General features: G+C 46.3%; 1 protein-coding gene across 5 annotated transcripts in view; it reads left to right on the forward strand.

Moving 5' to 3' along the window:
- LOC106599254 (rho GTPase-activating protein 21) overlaps window positions 1–20,839 on the forward strand; it is a 106,667-nt gene that overhangs the window by 41,530 nt on the left and 44,298 nt on the right. For 3 of the 5 annotated variants that reach the window (XM_014190390.3, XM_082973403.1, XM_082973402.1), the window contains exons 5-8: window positions 10,422–10,514; window positions 12,156–12,234; window positions 12,336–12,390; window positions 19,026–20,697. In XM_014190390.3, coding sequence (XP_014045865.3) covers window positions 10,422–10,514; window positions 12,156–12,234; window positions 12,336–12,390; window positions 19,026–20,697 — 1,899 coding nt within the window. Of the gene's footprint in view, window positions 1–10,421; window positions 10,515–12,155; window positions 12,235–12,335; window positions 12,391–16,514; window positions 17,074–17,710; window positions 18,017–19,025; window positions 20,698–20,839 lie in introns of those variants that run through there. The other 2 variants (XM_082973405.1, XM_082973404.1) reach the window with 2 other exon arrangements.

Raw genomic sequence — 20,839 nt, forward strand, 5'->3', positions numbered from 1 at the left:
GATAAAGTTCATATTTATATGCCAAAATCGCAGTTTACATTGGCGCGTTATGTTCAGTAATGTTTTGCCTACAAAACATCCGGTGATGTTGCAGAGTCACATCAATTTACAGAAATACTCATAAACTTTGAAAGATACAAGTGTTAACCTCTATGGTCTATGTGGGACGCAAGCGTCCCACCCCTGGTACACCCAATCAACAACAGGTGAAATATCAAGACCGCCAAATTTGAAAACAATTAAATGTCATAATTCAAATTTCTCAAACATACAACTATCTTACACCCTTTGAAAGATAAACATCTCCTTAATCTAACCACGTTGTCCGATTTCAAAAAGGCTTTACGGCAAAAGCATAAAGTTAGATTATGTTAGGAGAGTACATTGACAATAGCTGTGTGTAATGTTTTGTCAATTCAAAGACAGGCGTCACCAGAAGCAGAAAACCAGCTAAAATGATGCACTAACCTTTGACAATCTCCATCAGATGACACTCCTAGGACATTATGTTAGACAATGCATGCATTTTTTGTTCTATCAAGTTCATATTTATATCCAAAAACAGTGTTTTACTATGGCGTTGATGTTGAGGAAATCGTTTCCCTCCAATAACCGCCAGTCAAGCAGCACAACAAATGTAATAATTACTATTCGAAAACATTGGTAAAATATTATATTGTCATTCAAAGAATTATAGATTTACATCTCTTGAACGCAACCGGATTGCCAGATTTAAAAATAACCTTACTGGGAAATCACACTTTGCAATAATCTGAGCACTGCGCCCAGAAAAATACGCTTTGCGATACAGACTAACCGCCATGTTGGAGAGATCTAAAATCGAAAATACTATGTAAATAATCCATTACCTTTGATTCTCTTCATCAGATGTCACTTCCAGGAATCCCAGTTCCACAACAAATGTAGTTTGTTCGAAAAAGCTCATAACTTATGTCCAAAAAGCTCCGTGTTGTTAGCCCATGATCTATGCCAGCCGGACTTCTCGTCATGAACGAGGGGGAAAAAAATATTTACGTTCGTTCAAACATGTCAAACGTTGTATAGCATAAATCATTAGTGCCTTTTTTAACCAGAACATGAATAATATTCAAGGCGGACGTTTGCATTCTCTTTTAAAATGTTTTGGAATGAGAGTACCAAACATGAACTCGCGCGCCAGAGCCTAATCGGCCACCACCGTTCCAAGGCTCTTGTTCGTTCAGTTCTCACAGTATAAGACTCAAAACACTTTCTAAAGACTGGTGACATCTAGTGGAAGCCACAGGAAGTGCTCAAAAATTAATAAGCCCCTGTGTGTTTCAATGGCATAGGCTTAAAGGTAATTCAACACATCAGGTATCCACTTCCTGTCAGAATTTGTCTCAGGGTTTTGACTGCCATATGAGTTCTGTTATACTTACAGACACCATTCAAACAGTTTTAGAAAATTCAGAGTGTTTTCTATCCAAACCTGAACAATAATATGCATATTCTAGCTTCTGAGTTGGTGTAGGAGGCAGTTAAAAATGGGCACATATTTTTTTTCAGAATTCTCAATACTGCCCCCTAGCCCCAAGAGGTTATTAAGCATAGATCAACTTCTCCTTAATGCAACTGCTGTGTCAGATCTCAAAAAAGCTTTACGGTGAAAGCACACCATGCGATAATCTGAGTACAGCGCTCAGCCACCAAAACAAGCCAAACAGATACCCGCCATGTTGTGGAGTCAACAAAAGTCAGAAATGGTGTTATAAATATTCACTTACTTTTGATCTTCATCGGAATGCACTGCCAGGAATCCCAGTTCCACAATAAATGTTTGTTTTGTTCGATAAACTTAAATTTTACGTCCAACTACCTCCTTTTTGTTCGCTATTCCAAATGCACAAGGCGCGGGCACTAAGTCCAGACGAAAAGTCAAAAGTTCCATTACAGTTTGTAGAAACATGTCAAACGATGTATAGAATCGATCTTTAGGATGTTTTTATCATAAATCTTCAATAATATTCCAACCAGACAATTCCTTTGTCTTTAGAAATGAAAGGGAACGGAGCTCGTGCTCACGGCGGCGCGCGATCAACACCTAAAGGCTTTCAGCTGAGGCAGTTACTGTGACTGGTCTTATTCGCTCCCATTTCACAATAGAAGCCTGAAACAATGTTCTAAAGACTGACATCTAGTGGAAGCCTTAGGAAGTGCAATCTGACCAAATTTACACTGTATATTGGATAGGCAATCACTTGAAAAACTACAAACCTCAGATTTCCCACTTCCTGGTTGGATTTTGCTCAGGTTTTTGCCTGCCATATGAGTTCTGTTATACTCACAGACATCATTCAAACAGTTTTAGAAAGTGTTTTCTATCCAAATCTACTAATAATATGCATATCCTAGCTTCTGGGCCTGAGTAGCAGGCAGTTTACTCAGGGCACGCTTTTCATCCGGACGTGAAAATACTGCCCCCAGTCCCAAAGAACTTGATAATGCCTTGAATTTCCTGGTAGCATCCCCTTTGTGTGGCCGTAATGCCTCCTAAAAAGAATTGTGGCAACTGGCCATTGTGCCCTTGGGCCGAATATAATAATTATAATTCCCTTCTCCTGGCTGAGCGCTCCGAAGCTCACTCACATGGCTCTCCATCACGTGATCAGGTCTTTCTCACAGGCTACGAGTGAAGACAGACACATCGGGGACGCTTCTGCGTCCTTATCCAATTCCAAGGCACAATTGAAGATATTGTAAGAACTTTCCATTTATTTTTCGTCAGCCAACTAGATGAGTAGACCTAACGAACAGCAACAGCACTAGCCTATGTCAATCTACTATCCCCCATAGTACAAAAGTTGACCTATTCTTTGCAAGAAAGTAATATTCCACCCATACTCTGAGACAGTTGTGGGATGCGATAGATCCCAAATTAATACAACCACTAGTCTCCAAAAACCTCTAAGTAATGAGGCTGACGCAACAGATCAGAACCTTTTAGCTTAAAAAGTTGATAAACTATTAGGCTATTTCTTCACATTATAAGCGCAGCAATGCGCACACGGCAGTAGGCTAGAAGCGCAAATGCTTTTATTATAAAGGTGCATTTTTATGGTGAAAATGATCTTCCCCAAACTTGAAACTCACGCTCTGCTTATGTATTGTAGTTAGGCTCTACACCCGCTGTAAGTGGATTAATGTGCTTAATTTTAAGAAGTTATTTGCCACTAGTTGTGATACAAACCTCATCAAACATGTATGCCTATGGGCTAGGCTACATGAGGTGTGAGACTATGATTTGGAAAAGTCGGGGAAAAAGGCATGCGCTGTTTCTTGCCTTATGCTGTGCTTCATTCACAAGTGATAGGCTAATATTGTCACCCATCAGACAATACTTGATTTAATCTGGTCTTTACATATACTAAATGTGTGAAATTTGTTTTGATTTAGAATGGACCATTATCATGCACCTGTATTGAAACAGGGGCAGTGGAAAAAATACATGTCATCTATGCACTTAAATAGCAAATGGAGGATGCTATTCCTGTGGTTAATTTTCATGCCAGCCAGGTAGGCTATACTCCTGTTGTAAAGAGAAGCAATGTGCTTAACATTAGGAAAGTTGAGAAATAAATATAGTAGGCCTAGCCTATAGAAAGCTGATGGGATCCTCCTCTTTTTAATAAAGACCACCACTGTTTTCTCACGCAATTGCATAGCCTATAGAAATGTTGCGCAACATGAGTTCATGGGCTCTGATGAAGTGTTTGATTAGATTTTTGATTACATTTACATTGATGTCAGGGTGATTAGAGGGACAATAGAATGCTGAGTACCAGGCAGTTAACAAGTTCTGTAGGCTACTAATGAGCAGCATCTGAGCTTGGAGAAGCATAATTACCGTGACTAAACAGTCATGTGGAATTAGACTGCCATCATGACTCGTTACTGCCGGTGTGGCTGTGATACGGTCACCGTAACAGCCCTAGTCCTGTTGAAGAAAGATTGTAACCATTGACCCCTTTCAATTCACAACAATGTTGGCGTGAAGGTTTTTGTTTTTGTAGCACACTACTCCCGTTGAATAAAACGAATCACGCCCAGATTCTGAGCAATCCGTTTGGCCTATGGTCTGCTGTTCCATTGTGTCTCGCCGCCTCCTAACACCGCTATGGTAGTAGGTGTGTGTTTGGGATCTCCCTGTGGGTTGTTTGTGTGTTTAAACTGTGTTTAGTCTGAGTGCTTTTATTGAGCATAGGGTGGGTTTGCTGTTGCTGGAACCTGTCCAACTAGAGCTAAATAGCAGAGATTTATTTTGACTTAGCCTACGCTATTGCTCAAGTTATAGGCCTATGTCCAGGAAAGAAGCAATGTATGTACAATCCGGAAATTTGAAAGCAAATTTTATCCGTGTGCGTGTAAACATGCTAGGAAAAAAATGTACAGAAGACATTCACCAAAGAAAGAGGGCGAATGTCTAAATTCTCCTCTGAAGGATTCAATGAAATATGAAGATGTAATGTTTTGAACATACTGTGAAGGAAAAATACGATGATATCTTTGACAGTCAGCGAGATTGTCCAGAGAGCGAGACCGTAATAGCTTCCATGACTTTGGTCTCACTCTGTCTGGCCCTCAGTCAGGTCAGGGGAAAATATGAAGTAATCCAGGCCTTGCATTTCCTAATGCTGGACACTGGAAAGAGTGACAGAGTACAGACACAGGGACCTAATTGGCTGGCTGTGCTGTGACCCTGAGTTGTGAAAACTCAACCTGACATGCTCCCACCAGCTCAAACTGCCTTGGCTTGGCTGTGCTACCACTGCAGGAACGCTATAAACTAGGTTATTATGTTAAAAACATGGCACTCCGAGAGAGAGAGATCTTAAATCAATACTTTCGGTTTGCGTTCGTCAGTGTGCTTGTTTCAAGTTGTTGTTGCTGATGTCATCCAAATCGATCCTGCACCAGAGTACAGGCCTCAGTGTAACGCTCATTCCTTCCTTAAACGCGAATCTGACCATCACCCCTGTTGAGACAAAACCGCGACTCGTCAGTGAAGATCACTTTTTGCCAGTCCTGTCTGGTCCAGCGATGGTGGGTTTGTGCCCATAGGCGATGTTGTTGCCGGTGATGTCTGGTGAGGACCTGCCTTACAACAGGCTTACAAGCCCTCAGTCCAGCCTCTCTCAGCCTATTGAGGACAGTTTGAGCACTGATGGAGGGATTGTGCGTTCTTGGTGTAACTTGGGCAGTTGTTGTCATCCTGTACCTGTCCCGCAGGTGTGATGTTCGGATGTACCGATCCTGTGCAGGTGTTGTTACACGTGGTCTGCCACTGCGAGGACGATCAGCTGTCCTTCCTGTCTCCCTGTAGCGCTGTCTTAGGCGTCTCACAGTACGGACATTGCAATTTATTGCCCTGGCCACATCTGCAGTCCTCATGCCTCCTTGCAGCATGCCTAAGGCATGTTCATGCAGATGAGCAGGGACCCTGGGCATCTTTCTTTTGGTGTTTTTCAGAGTCAGTAGAAGGCCTCTTGTGTCCTAAGTTTTCATAACTGTGACCTTAATTGCTTACCGTCTGTAAGCTGTTAGTGTCTTAACGACCGTTCCACAGGTGCATGTTCATTAATTGTTGATGGTTCATTGAATCATGGGAAACAGTGTTTAAAGCCTTTACAATGAAGATCTGTGACGTTATTTGGATTTTTACAAATTATCTTTGAAAGACAGGGTTCTGAAAAGGGGACATTTCTTTTTTTGCTGAGTTTATATTGAAAGTGAAGTGTTTTTGTGTGCCTCATCAGGGGGATGCAACTATACACTCTATATACAAAAGTATGTGGATACCCCTTCAAATTTGTGGATTTGGCCTTTTCAGCCACCTGTTGCTGGCAGGTGTATAAAATTGAGCATACAGACATGCAATTCCCATAGACAAACATTGGCAGTAGAATGGCCTTACTGAATAGCTCAGTGATATTTTAATTTATTTTATTTTCTCCCTAACTTCGTGATATCCAATTGTGATCCATTTACGATCTTGTCTCATCGCTGCAACTCCCCATCGGGCTCGGGAGAGGCCAAGGACGAGTCATGCGTCCACCGAAACATGACCTGCCAAGCCCTGCTGCTGCTTAACACCCGCTCGCTTAACCCGGAAGCCAGCTGCACCAATGTGTTGGAGGAAACACCGTTCAACTGACGACGAAAGTCACCTACCCTAACCCGGACGACGCTGGGCCAATTGTGCGCCGCCCTATGGGACTCCCGGTCATGGGATCGAACCCCAGGCTGTAGTGACACCGCAACACTGCGATGCAGTGCCTTAGACCGCTGCGCCTCTCGGGAGGCTGAGCTCAGTGACTTTCATCGTGGCACCGTCATAGAATGCCACCTTCCCATCAAGTGAGTTTGTCAAATTTCTGCCCTGCTAGAGCTGCCCCGGGTCAACTGAAGTGCTGTTATTGTGAAGTGGAAATGTCTAGGAGCAACAACGGCTCAGCTGCAAAATAGTGGTAGGCCAAACAAGCTCACAGATTGGGACCTCCGAGTGCTGAAGCTTGTAAAAATGGTCTTTCCTTGGGTGCAACACTCACTACGAGTTCCAAACTGCCTCTTGAAGCAACGTCAACACAAGAGCTGTTCGTCGGGAGCTTCATGTAATGGGATTCCATGTCCGAGCCACTCACAAGCCTAAGATCACCATGCGCAATGCGTAGCATCGGCTGGAGTGGTGTAAAGCTTGCCGCCATTGGACTCTGGAGCAGTGGAAACGCATTCACTGGAGTGATTAATCATGCTTCACCATCTGGCATTCCGACGGACAATTCTGGGTTTGGCGGATGCCAGGAGATTGCTACCTGCCTGAATGCGTAGTGGTTTGGGCTAGGCCCCTTAGTTCCAGTGAAGGGAAATCTTAATGCTACAGCATACAATGACATTCTAGAAGATTCTGTGCTTCCAACTTTGGCCACAGTTTGGGGAAGGCCCTTTACTGATTCAGCATGACAATACCCCTGTGCACAAAGCGAGGTCCGTACAGAAATTGTCGAGATCGACGTGGAAGAACTTCACCTGCCTGCCCTGACCTCAACCCCATCCAACACCTTTGGGATGAATTGGAATGCCGACTGTGAGCCAGTCCTAATCGCCCAACATCAGTGCCCAACCACACTAATGCGCTTGTGGCTGAATGGAAGCAAGTCCCCGCAGCAATGCTCCAACATCTAGTGGAAAGCCTTCCCAGAAGAGTGAAGAAGCTGTTATAGCAGCAACGGGGGACCAACCATATTCATTTTGGAATGAGATGTTCGACGTGCAGATGTCCACATACATTTGGTCATGTAGTGTAGTTTTCCTTCACAGATAATACATTGGAGCATCACATTTGGTAGAAAATTGCTTAATTTCCATCAGATGACAACAGAAATGCAATGCTTTTTGGCTGGCAGCCACACAAGTAAATGAGCCTACAATGAAAAAGTAAGGTGTTTGTTTTTCAAAAATGATTTATGGCCGTCATATTTCTTTTTATCATAGCATTTTTTTTGGCCATCTACATTGTCTGATGTATTACTTGAAGTTAATCTTGCATTTTACTAGAGAAAAGTACCAGAGGAAAAAGTAGCTTCACATCAGTTAGAGTGCTGTCTGTTGATAGAATGGCCGTTCGTGAATTCGTGTCCAAGTGGAGAAGTGCAACTGAAGCACAAAATGTGTCTGATGCCGAGCTGGAATTACAACCAGAAGCAATTTAGATCTGCATTTATAAAACGCAAGATATTTCTTATGTGACCCCTGGGTCATGTTGGTTCTCTTCAATCTCTCTGTCATATTACTGTATAATGTCCGGTATAGGCGTCATATTATATTCCCAAGTGTGTGTGTGTAGACTAGTTTGCTGACTCTGGGTTATCCCAGGACAGCCATTGTGAATGAGAGGGGATTCCCTTTGTTTCAGCCACCACATGTGGTAAACTAAGGGTGCGTTCGACATTGCAGCCTTGCAGACTTATCTACAAATCGCCTTGCAGACTTATCTACACATCACCTTGCATGCATCATAAATAACTACCTAATATTATTTGTAGATCATTCAATCACAATTTAGCCACGACAATTCACGGATTTGATGCTCTCGAACACTGCCAAAGGCTTCATTATAATGCCTACCATTGTGAACCTGGCCCAGTGTTAAATCATTGGAAGCCGGGTGAGTCTCCCCCACCTGATTGACTGGGGGATCACACATGTCTCTGGGGCGCCCTCTCCTGGCCATTCTATTTTATTTGGCTTACTGTTCCATGATTCCCTACTGGGAACAATGTCAGTATGTGGAGGAAATGAAAAGGAAAGGCCTACGGTCAAGATTTCAACTGGCTCCTCACTCTAAATGATTTACGCTGTCTGGGACTGGCTTCGCTCATCCTGTTGTTGAGGAATAACAAGAATGGTTGCAGCAACAGTACTGAGTCAGTACTAGTTATCAAATCACTGGATTATTTTATTATGAAGCAGTAGTGTTGTGACGTTATGCTGTGGGTCTACCACTCTCCACAAGAGGGCGCCACCCGCACCTCTCGGTTTCAGAGAGGTTGGGTTAAATGCGGAATAACCATTTTGGTTGAATGCATTGTTGTGAAACTGACTAGGTATCCCCTTTTTCCTTCCCTAACAAAGATGTTGTAGCTTTACATGACACATTAGTGTACTTGTGACAAACAAAAGGTTTGTTTTGAACATACTGGCCAGGTGATGGTGTTGCATGTGTAACATGCTAGCCTCGTCTTGCATAGCTCTTCTAAGAAAGGTTCAGTGGCTCAGTTCTAAGGTGAGCAACTTTAGCAGCCACCTGATAACAGATCTGTCGTCTCTCGATGCCTGAGTGTCCCTCTCAATCTCTCACACCAACGGAGGGAGAAAGAGCAAGCACAGAGTGGGCACTCGAGGTCTATCAAACACTCACACTCCCATATTTCTCACTCAATCACTTGTCTCTCTCTTTCTCTCTCTCGCTCTCTTTCTATCTTCTCTCTCAAAATAAATGTATTTCTTCCCTAGCTTCTCTACCTCTTTATGACACGCATACGACTATGCGCTTTTTCTTTATTGAAAAACCTGTATGGCAAATGATCTTGCTGCCACATTCGGTGTTTACCAGTGTTACATCATGCTTGCATACAACATTCCTATTCATTTGGACTCTCATCAATTATGAGTTGGACAGAGCTTTGCGTCTAGTGAGCCTGGAGCTGTTCTTCTGTTTATAGGGAAGGAGTGGGAGTTGTGCAGCTGAGCTCACTCTCTCCTCTCCCATCTCCTCTCCTCTCATTTGCTTTCCTCTCCTCTGCAGCCACGCAGCTGCTAGGAGACAGGAGCAGAATGAGCAAACAGGTTCTCCTACTAAACTCAGCCTATTCATTTCCCTTTCCCAAATCTCCACGAGCTCTGCCGTATTGGGAGTCTTTTTCCTACTTTGAATTCCCATTCAGACCTGTTGTATTGTGGACAGCCAATGTGACACAGAGAAACCACACTGTTCTTCTATCTGCTGTCATTGCTTTAATTCACATGCCACTGAATCTTGTGACAGTCTCCTGTTCTCTCTTGCTCTCTAAATCACTTTCTCTTTCTCTCCCTTTTGCTTGTGCTCGCTCTCATCTCTTTCTCCATCTCTAGCTTTCTCTCACGCTTTCTGTCGTGCTCTTAATCCATCTCTCTCTCTCTATAGCTCTCTCGAGTGTTCTCTCGCGCTCTCTCTCTCTCTCTCTCGTGCTCTTTCTCTCTGGCGCGCTCATCAGGAAATGTCTTCGAAACAATTTATGGTTGTGTCTGGTAGCCGTTGTCCTGGCTGCTTCACATTCAGAGTGGGTCGCAGTCTGGGTCGCGTTGAACTGAGAGTTGTAGGTGGAGCAGTCTAGCCTGTGTCCGCTGCTCTTGGTACAGGCTATTGTAGGTCTGCTAACGTAATCTGAGGTCAGCAGTGTGCCATTCTAAAGGGAAACTAATCTGACTACTACCCTTCTGGTCTCTTTAGGACAGGGCTCCAACCCTGTTCCTGGGGAGCAGCTACCGTCCTGTAGGTTTTCACTCCAACCCTAATCTACCACACCTGATTTTAGTAATTAGCCGGTTGATAAGCTGAATCAGGGTAGTTACAACTGGTGTTGGAACGAAAACCTACAGGATGGTATCTTTCTAGGAACAGGGTCAAAGAACCCTGCTTTATGATATCCTATAGTACTAAAATATAAAAGCCACTCAACTGTCAACTAACATTTTGGGACTGTGGACTAATGAGAGAAAAAAATGAAAATATTTTTGAGTGGGCAAATACTGTATGTAGCGTGGATTGATTGACTGACTATACTGTGTTACTGTTATGAGCAGAAAGGAAGGCGTTGATGATGACACTTTGTCCTTGTTGTCAGGGAGACAACGGAACAGGCCGGAGCCAATGGACACCATCTTTGTGAAGCAAGTGAAGGTGGGTGGTCCTGCAGACGGAGCTGGACTCTGCACAGGTAACTGACCACATCTCCAAAAGTAACAGACCTGGCTCTGTGTATGTATGGACATGCGGCATCATACAAAGTATTATATCATATTGGAGTTATGACCATGCGGCACCTTATCCTAAACCTCACTGTATTCGTTATGATAATAGAACTAGTGACACATTGGACATTATATTGTTGGATAAAAGCCTCAGCTAAATGGCATATATAGGCACAAAAAAAAAAAATAATATATATATATATATAAGTGTACAAAACATTAAGAACACCTGCTCTTTCCATTACAGACTGACCAGGTGAATCCAGGTGACAGCTATGACCCCTTATTGATGTCACCTATTAAATCCACTTCAATCAGTGTAGATGAAGGGGAGGAGACTGGTTAAAGGATTGTTTAAGCCTTGAGACAATTGAGACATGGATTGTGTATGTGTGCCATTCAGAGGGTGAATGGGCAAGACAAAAGATGTAAGTGCCTTTGAACGGGGTATGGTAGTAGGTGCCAGGCGCACTGGTTTGAATGTCAAGAACTGCAATGCTGCTTGGTTTTTTACGTTCAACAGTTTCCCGTGCGTATCAAGAATGGTCCACCACCCAAAGGACATCCAGCCTAACACAACTGTAGGAAGCATTGGAGTCAACATGGGTCAGCGTATTTCTGGAACGCTTTCGACACCTTGTGGTCCATGCCCTGACGAATTGAGACTGTTCTGAGGGCAAAAGGGGTGCAACTCAATATTAGGAAGGTGTTCCGTATGTTTTATACACTGTGTATATAGGGCTGTACATAATGATTTGTTTTCACCTGAATGTAGTATACTGGGTGTAGTTTTCTGCGTTTCCTCTTTGTGGAGGGTTAGTAGAGGCACAGAGCTCAGCTGCCTCAGGCACTCAGTTACTGTTAACACATATCAGGTGACTGATCAAAGCTGTCCCTCTGCTATTCTGACTGTCAGCCTAGCAGGGAAGCTGCCTCTTCCTGAGGGCCGAGCTACTTTCCTTTACCTACCAGCACAGGTTCATCTCTTCAAAGACACATAGGAGAGATCTCAATTGCGTACTCCTCCCATCCTCTCTCTTTGTCTCCTTCTTAAAAACCATTGGATAAGAAAGCCAGAGGTCCTTCTCCTCCAATGGGTTTTAAAAAGGAGACGTGCGCGCACACACACACACACACACACACACACACACACACACACACACACACACACACATCTGCCATTAACATCATTTCACATATTGGCTACCAGTCTAACATTAAAGGTGCAATATGCAGAAATCGCTCCGCCATTTCCTGATTGCTAAAATTCAAATAGTTCACCTAATTTAAGTTTGACAAAACAAGCAATGGATAGTGTAGAGAACCATTGTACCATCTAAACCACTGTGAAATAGTATATCATCATTAAACCAAAAATATTGTGTTTTCAGCTGTTTGAAACTTGTATACAAACCCAAAAGTAAAAGATGCAAAAACGAAACTTCAGAATGGGAAGCATAGAGCTAGAGCACAGAACAGATCTACTGCTTCTTAGACTTGCTTACAATGAGAATGACAGGTCTATAACTCCCATTTCTATGTGAATTTGGTCGCGTCGCCCAGAAGGTTACATATCGCAGCTTTAAACTCTTTCTTATTGTCAACAGGAGACCGGATAGTGAAGGTAAATGAAGCAAGTATCATTGGGAAAACGTACTCTCAGGTCATAGCCTTGATCCAAAACAGGTGAGCTCTCAAATATGAATATTTCTCATTGTTGTCAGTGACTGATTTCCTGCTGGTCTGTTGAAGTTTACAATGTTTGACTTTTATCTGTTATTTTACAGTGATGCCTTTCTTGAACTCTGTGTGATGCCAAGAGATGAAGACATTCTGCAGCTGGTTAGTTTTTAAAGATCATTACTCCATTGATTTCATCTCTTCCCAAATGTGCCTACTGGTAAAACAGAAGTAGACCCTATTTCCACTTCTGCATCAACTTAGTCGCTATTTATGTGATCAAGGCTGAGAAAGCTGCTCTAGTTTCTCTGTGAAGGGGGTGTGTGGGGACCGCAGTACTGCTCCAGAGGGGAGGGTGAAACCCTCTCCCTTCAGAGTGCTTTATCTGGGCCTCCTAACCAGGCCACCACACCCTGTCCTCTCCAAGTGCTGCTGCTTCTTCTCTGCTGCAGGGCTGGCCTCATTCTGGGAACTGGAAGGGTCACTTTGAGAAATGCAAACAACAAAGCCATAAATAAACACACTCACTCACACACTTAACAAACAAACACACCACGTGAACGCACATCCACGCGCACACTTGTAGCGTTGCTAACGTTCAGATTACATGGGGTTAGTGGGGTTCGAAAACAGTGCCACTTGTAGCGTTGCTAACGTTCAGATTACATGGGGTTAGTGGGGTTCGAAAACAGTGCCACTTGTAGCGTTGCTAACGTTCAGATTACATGGGGTTAGTGGGGTTCGAAAACAGTGTCACTTGTAGCTTTGCTGACGTTCAGATTACATGGGGTTAGTGGGGTTCGAAAACAGTGCCACTTGTAGCGTTGCTAACGTTCAGATTACATAGGGTTAGTGGGGTTCGAAAACAGTGCCACTTGTAGCTTTGCTGACGTTCAGATTACATAGGGTTAGTGGGGTTCGAAAACAGCGCCACTTGTGTTTGGTGCCGGTATTACCCCAGTATGGCACAAGGTCGGTATGAAGGTATGACAATCTGGATACCGCCCAAGCCTAACCGTGAAGTAGCCAACCTGGGGCCTGCCTGTCATGAGCATGTCTGATGTGGAGCTCTGTTGCATAAGGACATTTACATTTACATTTACATTTTAGTCATTTAGCAGACGCTCTTATCCAGAGCGACTTACAGTAGTGAATACATACATTTCATTTCATGCATTTTGTACTGGCCCCCCGTGGGAATCAAACCCACAACCCTGGCGTTGCACACACCATGCTCTACCAACTGAGCCACAGGGAAGACCATGCGGAAGACACATTTCAGTTGAAGGTATTCAGTTGTACAACTGACTAGGTATCCCCTTTCCCTTTCCAGCATTGGGGAACATCCGGCGCCTCGTTGTGCACGTTGCATCTATTTCTATGGGCACAAGCACTGTTCATGACACAAACTGTTCACACCCCTCTTGTTGGTGGAGAGAATTTTTCAGGGTTAAAGCTTATTTCCTGCAATTCTGCACATTTTGTCTTGGGGTGAAAAGAACATTTTGCAGTTTTAAAGCTCATTTTCTTGCAATTGATTGACAGGGGATTGACCTCTAACGGACATAGTGGGTGAGAGACCGGGACACCGGCAGGAAGCAACCAAGGCCCAGTCTGTAGCATGCTGTAGTTTATGCATGCATTTAGGCCAGTACCCAGCCACTTACATCCTAAATAATTTCTCCCCTCAATAAGTTAGAAACATCTCATTATCTTGCCTCAGACCTACTAATATTAAACTCTTCCCCACGCCAAAAGTCAAGACTACTCCCTTCACAGAACAGCGCAAACGGGCTCTAACCAGAATAGAAAGGGTGGGTGGCCCCGGTGCACAACTGAGCAAGAGGACAAGTACATTAGAGTGTCTAGTTTGAGCAACAGAGGCCTCACAAGTCCTCAACTGACAGCTTCATTAAATAGGACCCGCAAAACACCAGTCTCAACGTCAACAGTGAAGAGGCGACTCCGGGATGCTGGTCTTAGCTAGAGAGCAATGAGCCAAGTAAATGGCCAAACCCTCCCCTAACCCGAAGGAAGATTGGCCAATTGTGCGCCGTCCTATCGCTCTCTAGTACATTACATTCATTAGATCGCTGTGGAACTCGGGAGGCCATGATCACGCTGTTTAATTAGCTTCTTGCTACAGTACGCCACACCTGTCAGGTGGCTGGATTATCTTGGCAAAGAGAAATGCTCACCAACAGCTATGTAAACGAGAAAAGCTTTTTGTACATATGGAACAATTTTTTACTTCAGCTCATGAAACATGGGACCAGCACTTTACGTGTTTCATTTATATTTTTGTTCAGTGTATATTGGACAACTGAAAAGATGACTCCTCTTACTAACTCTGAACTCCACACGCAATAATTAAGGTTGTGCCAGTTCATGTTAATGCAGACCATCTCTGTACAGTCCTGTTGAGAACGACTGGCTGTGTTAACACAGGTGCCACCCTAGTTACCCGGTCACGACACGCCTATCATCAACTGTAGCACAAAATGCCCGTCAGCTCAATGACTCCACCTCTATTAACTAAATGTTGAGCCAATTAACACCGGCTTGTGTTGGAATGTTTTTACCTTACCGAAGGATGTGGCCACTCCCCGTCTCTCGTAGCACAGATTAGCTTGAGAGAGATTAAAGTTATTGGCCATGGGGGCATTGAGCGAAAAATCTCTGTCAGATATAAATAGCTGAGCTTGATCTTTGTGCCACCAGGGCTGAGCAGAGAGGCTGTGAGGTTCAGCTTGCATTGTGCTGCCATTTTATTTTAAATTAGCACAGGGGGCAGGCAGAAATAGGCTGATGTCAAATGGAGATCAGTTGATGCCAGGGGCCTTTCAGGTTATTATTAAGAGCTGACTCGGTTAGCAAATTTGCATTATCACATTTTTCTGATGCAGTGACTGTAGGAAATGAAATTAGGCCACCTAGTGGCATTGTGGGAGTTGTAATGAGTTTTGTACTCTTGGCAGCCAGTCTCATGGACATTCTCTCATCTTCACCTTCCTTCCTCTCAGTCTCTCTCTCTCTAGCTATTCCTGCGGTGCCTACTAGTCTCGCCTTTTTGATTTTTTTATTTAACCTTTATTTAACTAGGCAAATTGGTTCAGAACCTATTCTTATTTACACTGACGTCCTGGGAACAGTGGGTTAACAGCCTTATTCAGCGGCAGAACGACAGATTTTTACCTTGTCAGCTCGTGGATTCGATTTAGCAACCTACGGTTACTGGCCCAACGCTCTAACCACTAGGCTACCTGCTGCCTTACATGTCTCCCTGTGTATCTGTGATCTGAGTGCAGTTGAAGGAAGCCTAAATTACATTGCCTCTAAGAAAGTAACCTGCTTGTGCCTCCACTCTCATCATTAACTTTTCATGCGCACTAGCTACTGGCAACTAGAGGTGCTTGCTTTGCATTCTGCTGCAGGTTCTGTGTAATGAACATAATGTGTTCAAGTAACAGAAAGAGTAGTACTCACACAGTGGAGGGGTGTTGGTTCATACAATGGGGGAACTGGCCTGTTAAGATGTTTCACAGGAAGCCTGATAACGCTTCAGTGCCTGATGCCTTCAAGCTGGTATGCGTCATCCTAAAAAAGCAGCGCTTGTAAACAGCCCTATTCCCTTTGCTTCCTCTCCCCCGCTACCCTCCTCTTTCCTTTTCTCTATTCCCATCAGCTCAGCTCAGCCCTCTCCCTCTTCCCATCCCCCGCTTCTCCCCTCCCTCCCTCCCTCCCTCCCTCCCTCCCTCCCTCCCTCCCTCCCTCCCTCCCTCCCTCCCTCCCTCCCTCCCTCCCTCCCTCCCTCCCTCCCTCCCTCCCTCCCTCCCTCCCCTTTCCTGAACTGTGTTGCACATCTGTTGCGCTAGCTTGCGGACACCAATCCACAGTGCTTGGCTACCGGAGCGTATGGAAGGGCTAGCCGTGCAGGTAGCGTAACGAGCTCCTGATGTAGCCGTCCAGACGGGGGCTGTCAGCCGGAGCAGGAAGATTAGCACCGCGGCTCGCTGGGTGACTGACATTATAGCCTGAAGGAGAGACCCTCATACACACACAGGCTGCCTGGAAACGAGTTACAGTGTTACATGTCAACAGCAGTAACATCATTGGCTTAGCATGAGAGAGCGACTCTGAGTGAGGGAGCCGGGGAAGGCATGAGGGAGGTCCTGAAGCAATATATCATCAAACCAGCTGTAGTCAGCTGACTGCCTCTGTGTTGTGAACAGGTTGATGCTGCTGAGAGGAGGAGAGGGAGGGAGGGCAAGAGAGGGGGAGCAGAAGGGGAGGGGCGGCAGTAGCATCTGAGCTGGCTAGTACAGCAACCGCTTCTGTCATGTGAGCGATACCAAAGGGAGCGAGAGTGAGGCAGGGACAGAGAGTGGAGGCAGCAGTTCGTTCACTGAGTGGTGTAACCTGGCTGCTGCAGTCAGATGGAGGGAGCAACAGAGAGACGGAGAACTCCCAGAGCTGTGGAAGGCAGCAGGTTTCCTCTTCTCCTGACACCTACACCTCGCCCAGGACAGACTGGCTCACGCAGGTGGCATCGCTAATATGACAGTCCTGCCACTGCCGACGTGGGCTCCCTTTTTCCTCTTTCTCTCGATGCCGCCGCTATGATGGATTTTTTGCGCTTCGACTCGAGCCCTGGCGTCGGCGTTCCAGACGAACACTTCTTTCTCCAGCGGCGATCTGTTCTCTCTTCTTTTTTTATAACGCGTGTGATTTTCTCTGCTTGCTAGCCTTTTCCCTGTTCTTCTCTCCCATCGTTGCCGCCTCTCACTGCTCTCGTTTTCTCTCCTGCTGTAACAGCAGCCTTTTTCACTGGAGACCACTGATCTGGTAAGCAAGCAACAGCAGGGAGGATAACAATCATTCTGCATGTTGATGCTGTGTTTCCCTGTCTCCTTTTTTCTTTGTCATGCGTGCTTTCGTTTTGATGTAATGTACTGTTCTTACATAGCTGCTTTGCTAGCTAGCAGTGTCATTCATTCGATTGCCATGTTAGTAGACTAATTGTTGCTATGTAGCCCTTAGCTACGGGCGGGTAGGCAGTGATTCACCGTGCCCGCAGTACCTGTTAGATGAGGCGGCAGACAGAGCTGGCACCTAGGAGCCTCGCCCCTTTTTGATCCTGCAAGCCATCTATTCCTGCCTACGTCCTTAATGGCACCCTATTCCCTATATAGTGCAGTAGTTTTGGTAAAAAGTAGATCACTATATAGGGAATAGGGTGCTATGGCTTTGGTCAAAAGTGGTGCACTACATAGGGAATAGAGTGCCATTTTGGACGATGCCAGTGATAAAGGCCTTGGCCCCTGAACTTTCCACTAGTGCTCTAGCTATTGTTGAAGGGAGGGGCGAGCGTTTATAGAACTGATTGTAGACACAGTAAAAGCTTGCATAGCTTTACGTGAGAATCGTAATACGACACCAGGTTGGGTTTAAAGTCCAACCTATTGTGACGTGTTATTTTTGTGTGCTTGCTAGTTGCAAGGCAAACAGGAAGTGCATATGGAATGGCGTTTGACAAATGGACGAAGGCCGCTCAGCCAGCCGTACGGAATCTACCACTATGGAATCTATGCGTGTGTGATCGGTGTCTGCTGGCGTGCCGCTGAAGGAGTGTTGAGCTAACGTTTGTGTTAAGCTGTCTGGGAATATGAGAACGGAGGTTAGGTTTAGTGTGGCGAGGACCGTTGTAGGTGCTGGGCTTCCTCTGCCCCCCTCTTTTTCTGTAAGTCTCAGATCTCGCTCTAACAGTGCCAGTGCTGTCAGCCAGAAGGTGGGTAAACCAAACAGATAGGCTACCTTCCTGTGTGTCACTGTTAGGTCTTGCATGCCAGTCTCTCTTTCCTTCTTTCTTCCAACACATCTGTTGCTTCTTTTCCACTCTATTCAATCCCAGATCACCTGACTAGCTGCTCCCTCTGGCTGGCTACTCAGTAGGGTTGGACAGAATAGCACTGTTTCTGTTTGATCTGACATAATAACAGAAATTGGTTGAAATCAAGTTCCTTGAAAAAATTATTACAGTTTTGCCAATTATTTTGACAGTGGGTCTCATGCTTTTTTGCTGTGTTTCCCCCCTGTGTATGTACAATACAGGTGTTCATTACTTTAACCCACAAGTGTTCATTGCTTAAATCCACCTTGGAATGTTTTTCCAGTCTTCTATGTGGGTGTGTGCACAGTGCGGCAGCACAGCATGCTCTCGTTGCATAGTGAAAAGTACCCAGAGAACTAGCTATCTAAATACGGAGCGAGCAGATGAACGCTGGTGACTCTCCTGACTTGCTACACGCCTCCACATTCTCACACTGCAACATGCTGCTCCCTGTCCGCCTGCCTTTCCTAACCACACACATGGCAGCTAGCATTATTCAACGTTCACTACCATAGTTCTTTACCATCCCTTAGAGATGCAATGTTGAATATCCTATTTTGCTCCCTTCCCATTTGCCTTAACTCAGATGTTTTCAGATCTGAAGGGTCAAGTCTAGTTATAAGCATTGTGGAGTAGTGCTTACAAATCTGCAAACATTAAAGGGGTAGGGCCAAGGGGAATGGTTAGGGCCAAGGGGAATGGTTAGGGCCAAGGGGAATGTTTAGGGCCAAGGGGAATGGTTAGGGCCAAGGGGAATGGTTAGGGCCAAAGGGAATGGTTAGGGCCAAGGGGAATGGTTAGGGCCAAGGGGAATGGTTAGGGCCAAGGGGAATGGTTAGGGAGTGAATTGAAACCAGAGGACACCGTTGTTGTATTTCACCCTTTTCTCTCTTCTTTCTCGCTCCAGGCCTACTCCCAAGATGCGTACCTTCGAGGCCGCAGTGCCTACAGTGGAATTGCCCGTCACATCCCCGAACCGCCCCCCATATGTTACCCCAGAGTAGACTGTAAGCCCCCGGGGATGGCCCAGGCGACAGAGACCCCCTCCCCGGTGGGGGTACAGGGAGCATGCCGGGGGCCTGTGGGGGCACCACCACCCGACCTGGGGTACCGCATAGAGATCCCCGTGCCCCCGTCCCCTCCTCCTCCTGCACACCCGTACTACAAATCCCAGACTGTGGCATGCATGCGCAACAACAGCGTGAGGACTGTGGTAGTTCCTCCAGAACTGGGCCGTATGGGACCAGCTCATAGAGTAGAGTACGGCCTGGTAGGGCCCTCTGACCCTGGCATCATCAGAGGGCGACCTGGGTCTGTGTCCCACTACCCCCTGCCACGGAAAACAGACATCTACCCCTCTGGTGCGAGCCGCCTCAATTATGGCGCCCCACCACCCAACTACCCACCCGACTCAAACTCCCCCAACCCCGGTTCTCACCAAAACATCGACTGGCGGACGTACCAGACGTACAGGGAGTACATCGACAACAAGGGTATCCATGCATACGGCAGCCGGACCATCCAGGAGAGACTAGACAGCCTGCGAGCCGCCAGTCAGAACACCTTCAACTCCTCCCACTACATCCCCCGGGGGGGCTGGGGGCCCGACCCCAAGGGCCTCCGACGCAGGAGCACCTCCCACGACCGCGCCTACCACGGACCCCCGCCCCCTTTCCACCACATGCCCCCTCGCAGCTCTTCCCAGGACCGTATGAGTGTGGCGGAGCGGGGGATCCACCCCAGGAACCGGCCCCCTCGTAGCGTGTCCCAGGATGAGTTTACCCACAAGGCCCGAGCCCGCTCCTCTGACTATGTGGACCCTGTGGATCTGGGCCGTCCCATGGTGGACAGGCGGGGCTACGGTAGCAGGGCGGACCAGGGTACGTGCCCAAGCAGGCAGAGCCTCTCCAAACAGGCTGACCATCATCGACCTCCTGCAGGATACGGTAGGGACAGTCTCCGGGTGGGGCCAATGTCTAACCCTGCCCTCCACACCAAAGGACCAGAGCAGCACCAGCCTCACAGTGCCCCTAACATGCCCCAAGACAGACCCTCTCATCTGGGTAAGAATATCAGCTTGGAGCAATCGAACACTGATGAAAGAGCTGGTGTCAGAGGTGTGAACCATGTGAGCCAGAGTAGGGGACCGGCAGAGACCATGCAGCCACCAGGGGAGGTTCCAGGGAGACAGGTGGCAGCGGTGGGTGGCCATAGGTCCTCTTCCCTCTCCGCTCCCCATCAGAGACCGCAGAGGCCTGGGATTTTCAAAACCTCTTACCAGCACCCTCGCCCAGAGCCCCAAGTGAACGGGCGTGGCCCCTCAGCCTCCGAGTCGGGCGTGGTGCTTAGGGAGAAGCCACCTGGGTCGGGGAAGAATCCCAGTCCCCTACGCCACCCTTCCTACATCCTGGCGGTGAACGAGGACGACAGCTCGGAACCGGCAGCGGGTGCGGTGTGCTGGCTTCCCAACGATGCGCGGCGGGAGATGCACATGCGGCGGCTGAGCGAAAAGCAGGAAAAGCACCAGACCTGCTCCTCCAGCAACCTGGACGAATCCCTCGACTCCATCCCCTTCATCGGTAAGAAACAGAGCACTAACTTCATGGTTGCATCCCAAATTGCTTCCCATTCCCTATTTGGTACACTACTGTACTTCAACATTTGTATAGGGAATAAGGTGCCATGGTTCTGTGAAAGTTCCCAGAACATTCGTTAGGTTGT

Source organism: Salmo salar, chromosome 03, assembly GCF_965601325.2.
Source record: "Salmo salar chromosome 03, fSalSal1, whole genome shotgun sequence".
NCBI classification, from domain to species: Eukaryota; Metazoa; Chordata; class Actinopteri; order Salmoniformes; family Salmonidae; genus Salmo; species Salmo salar.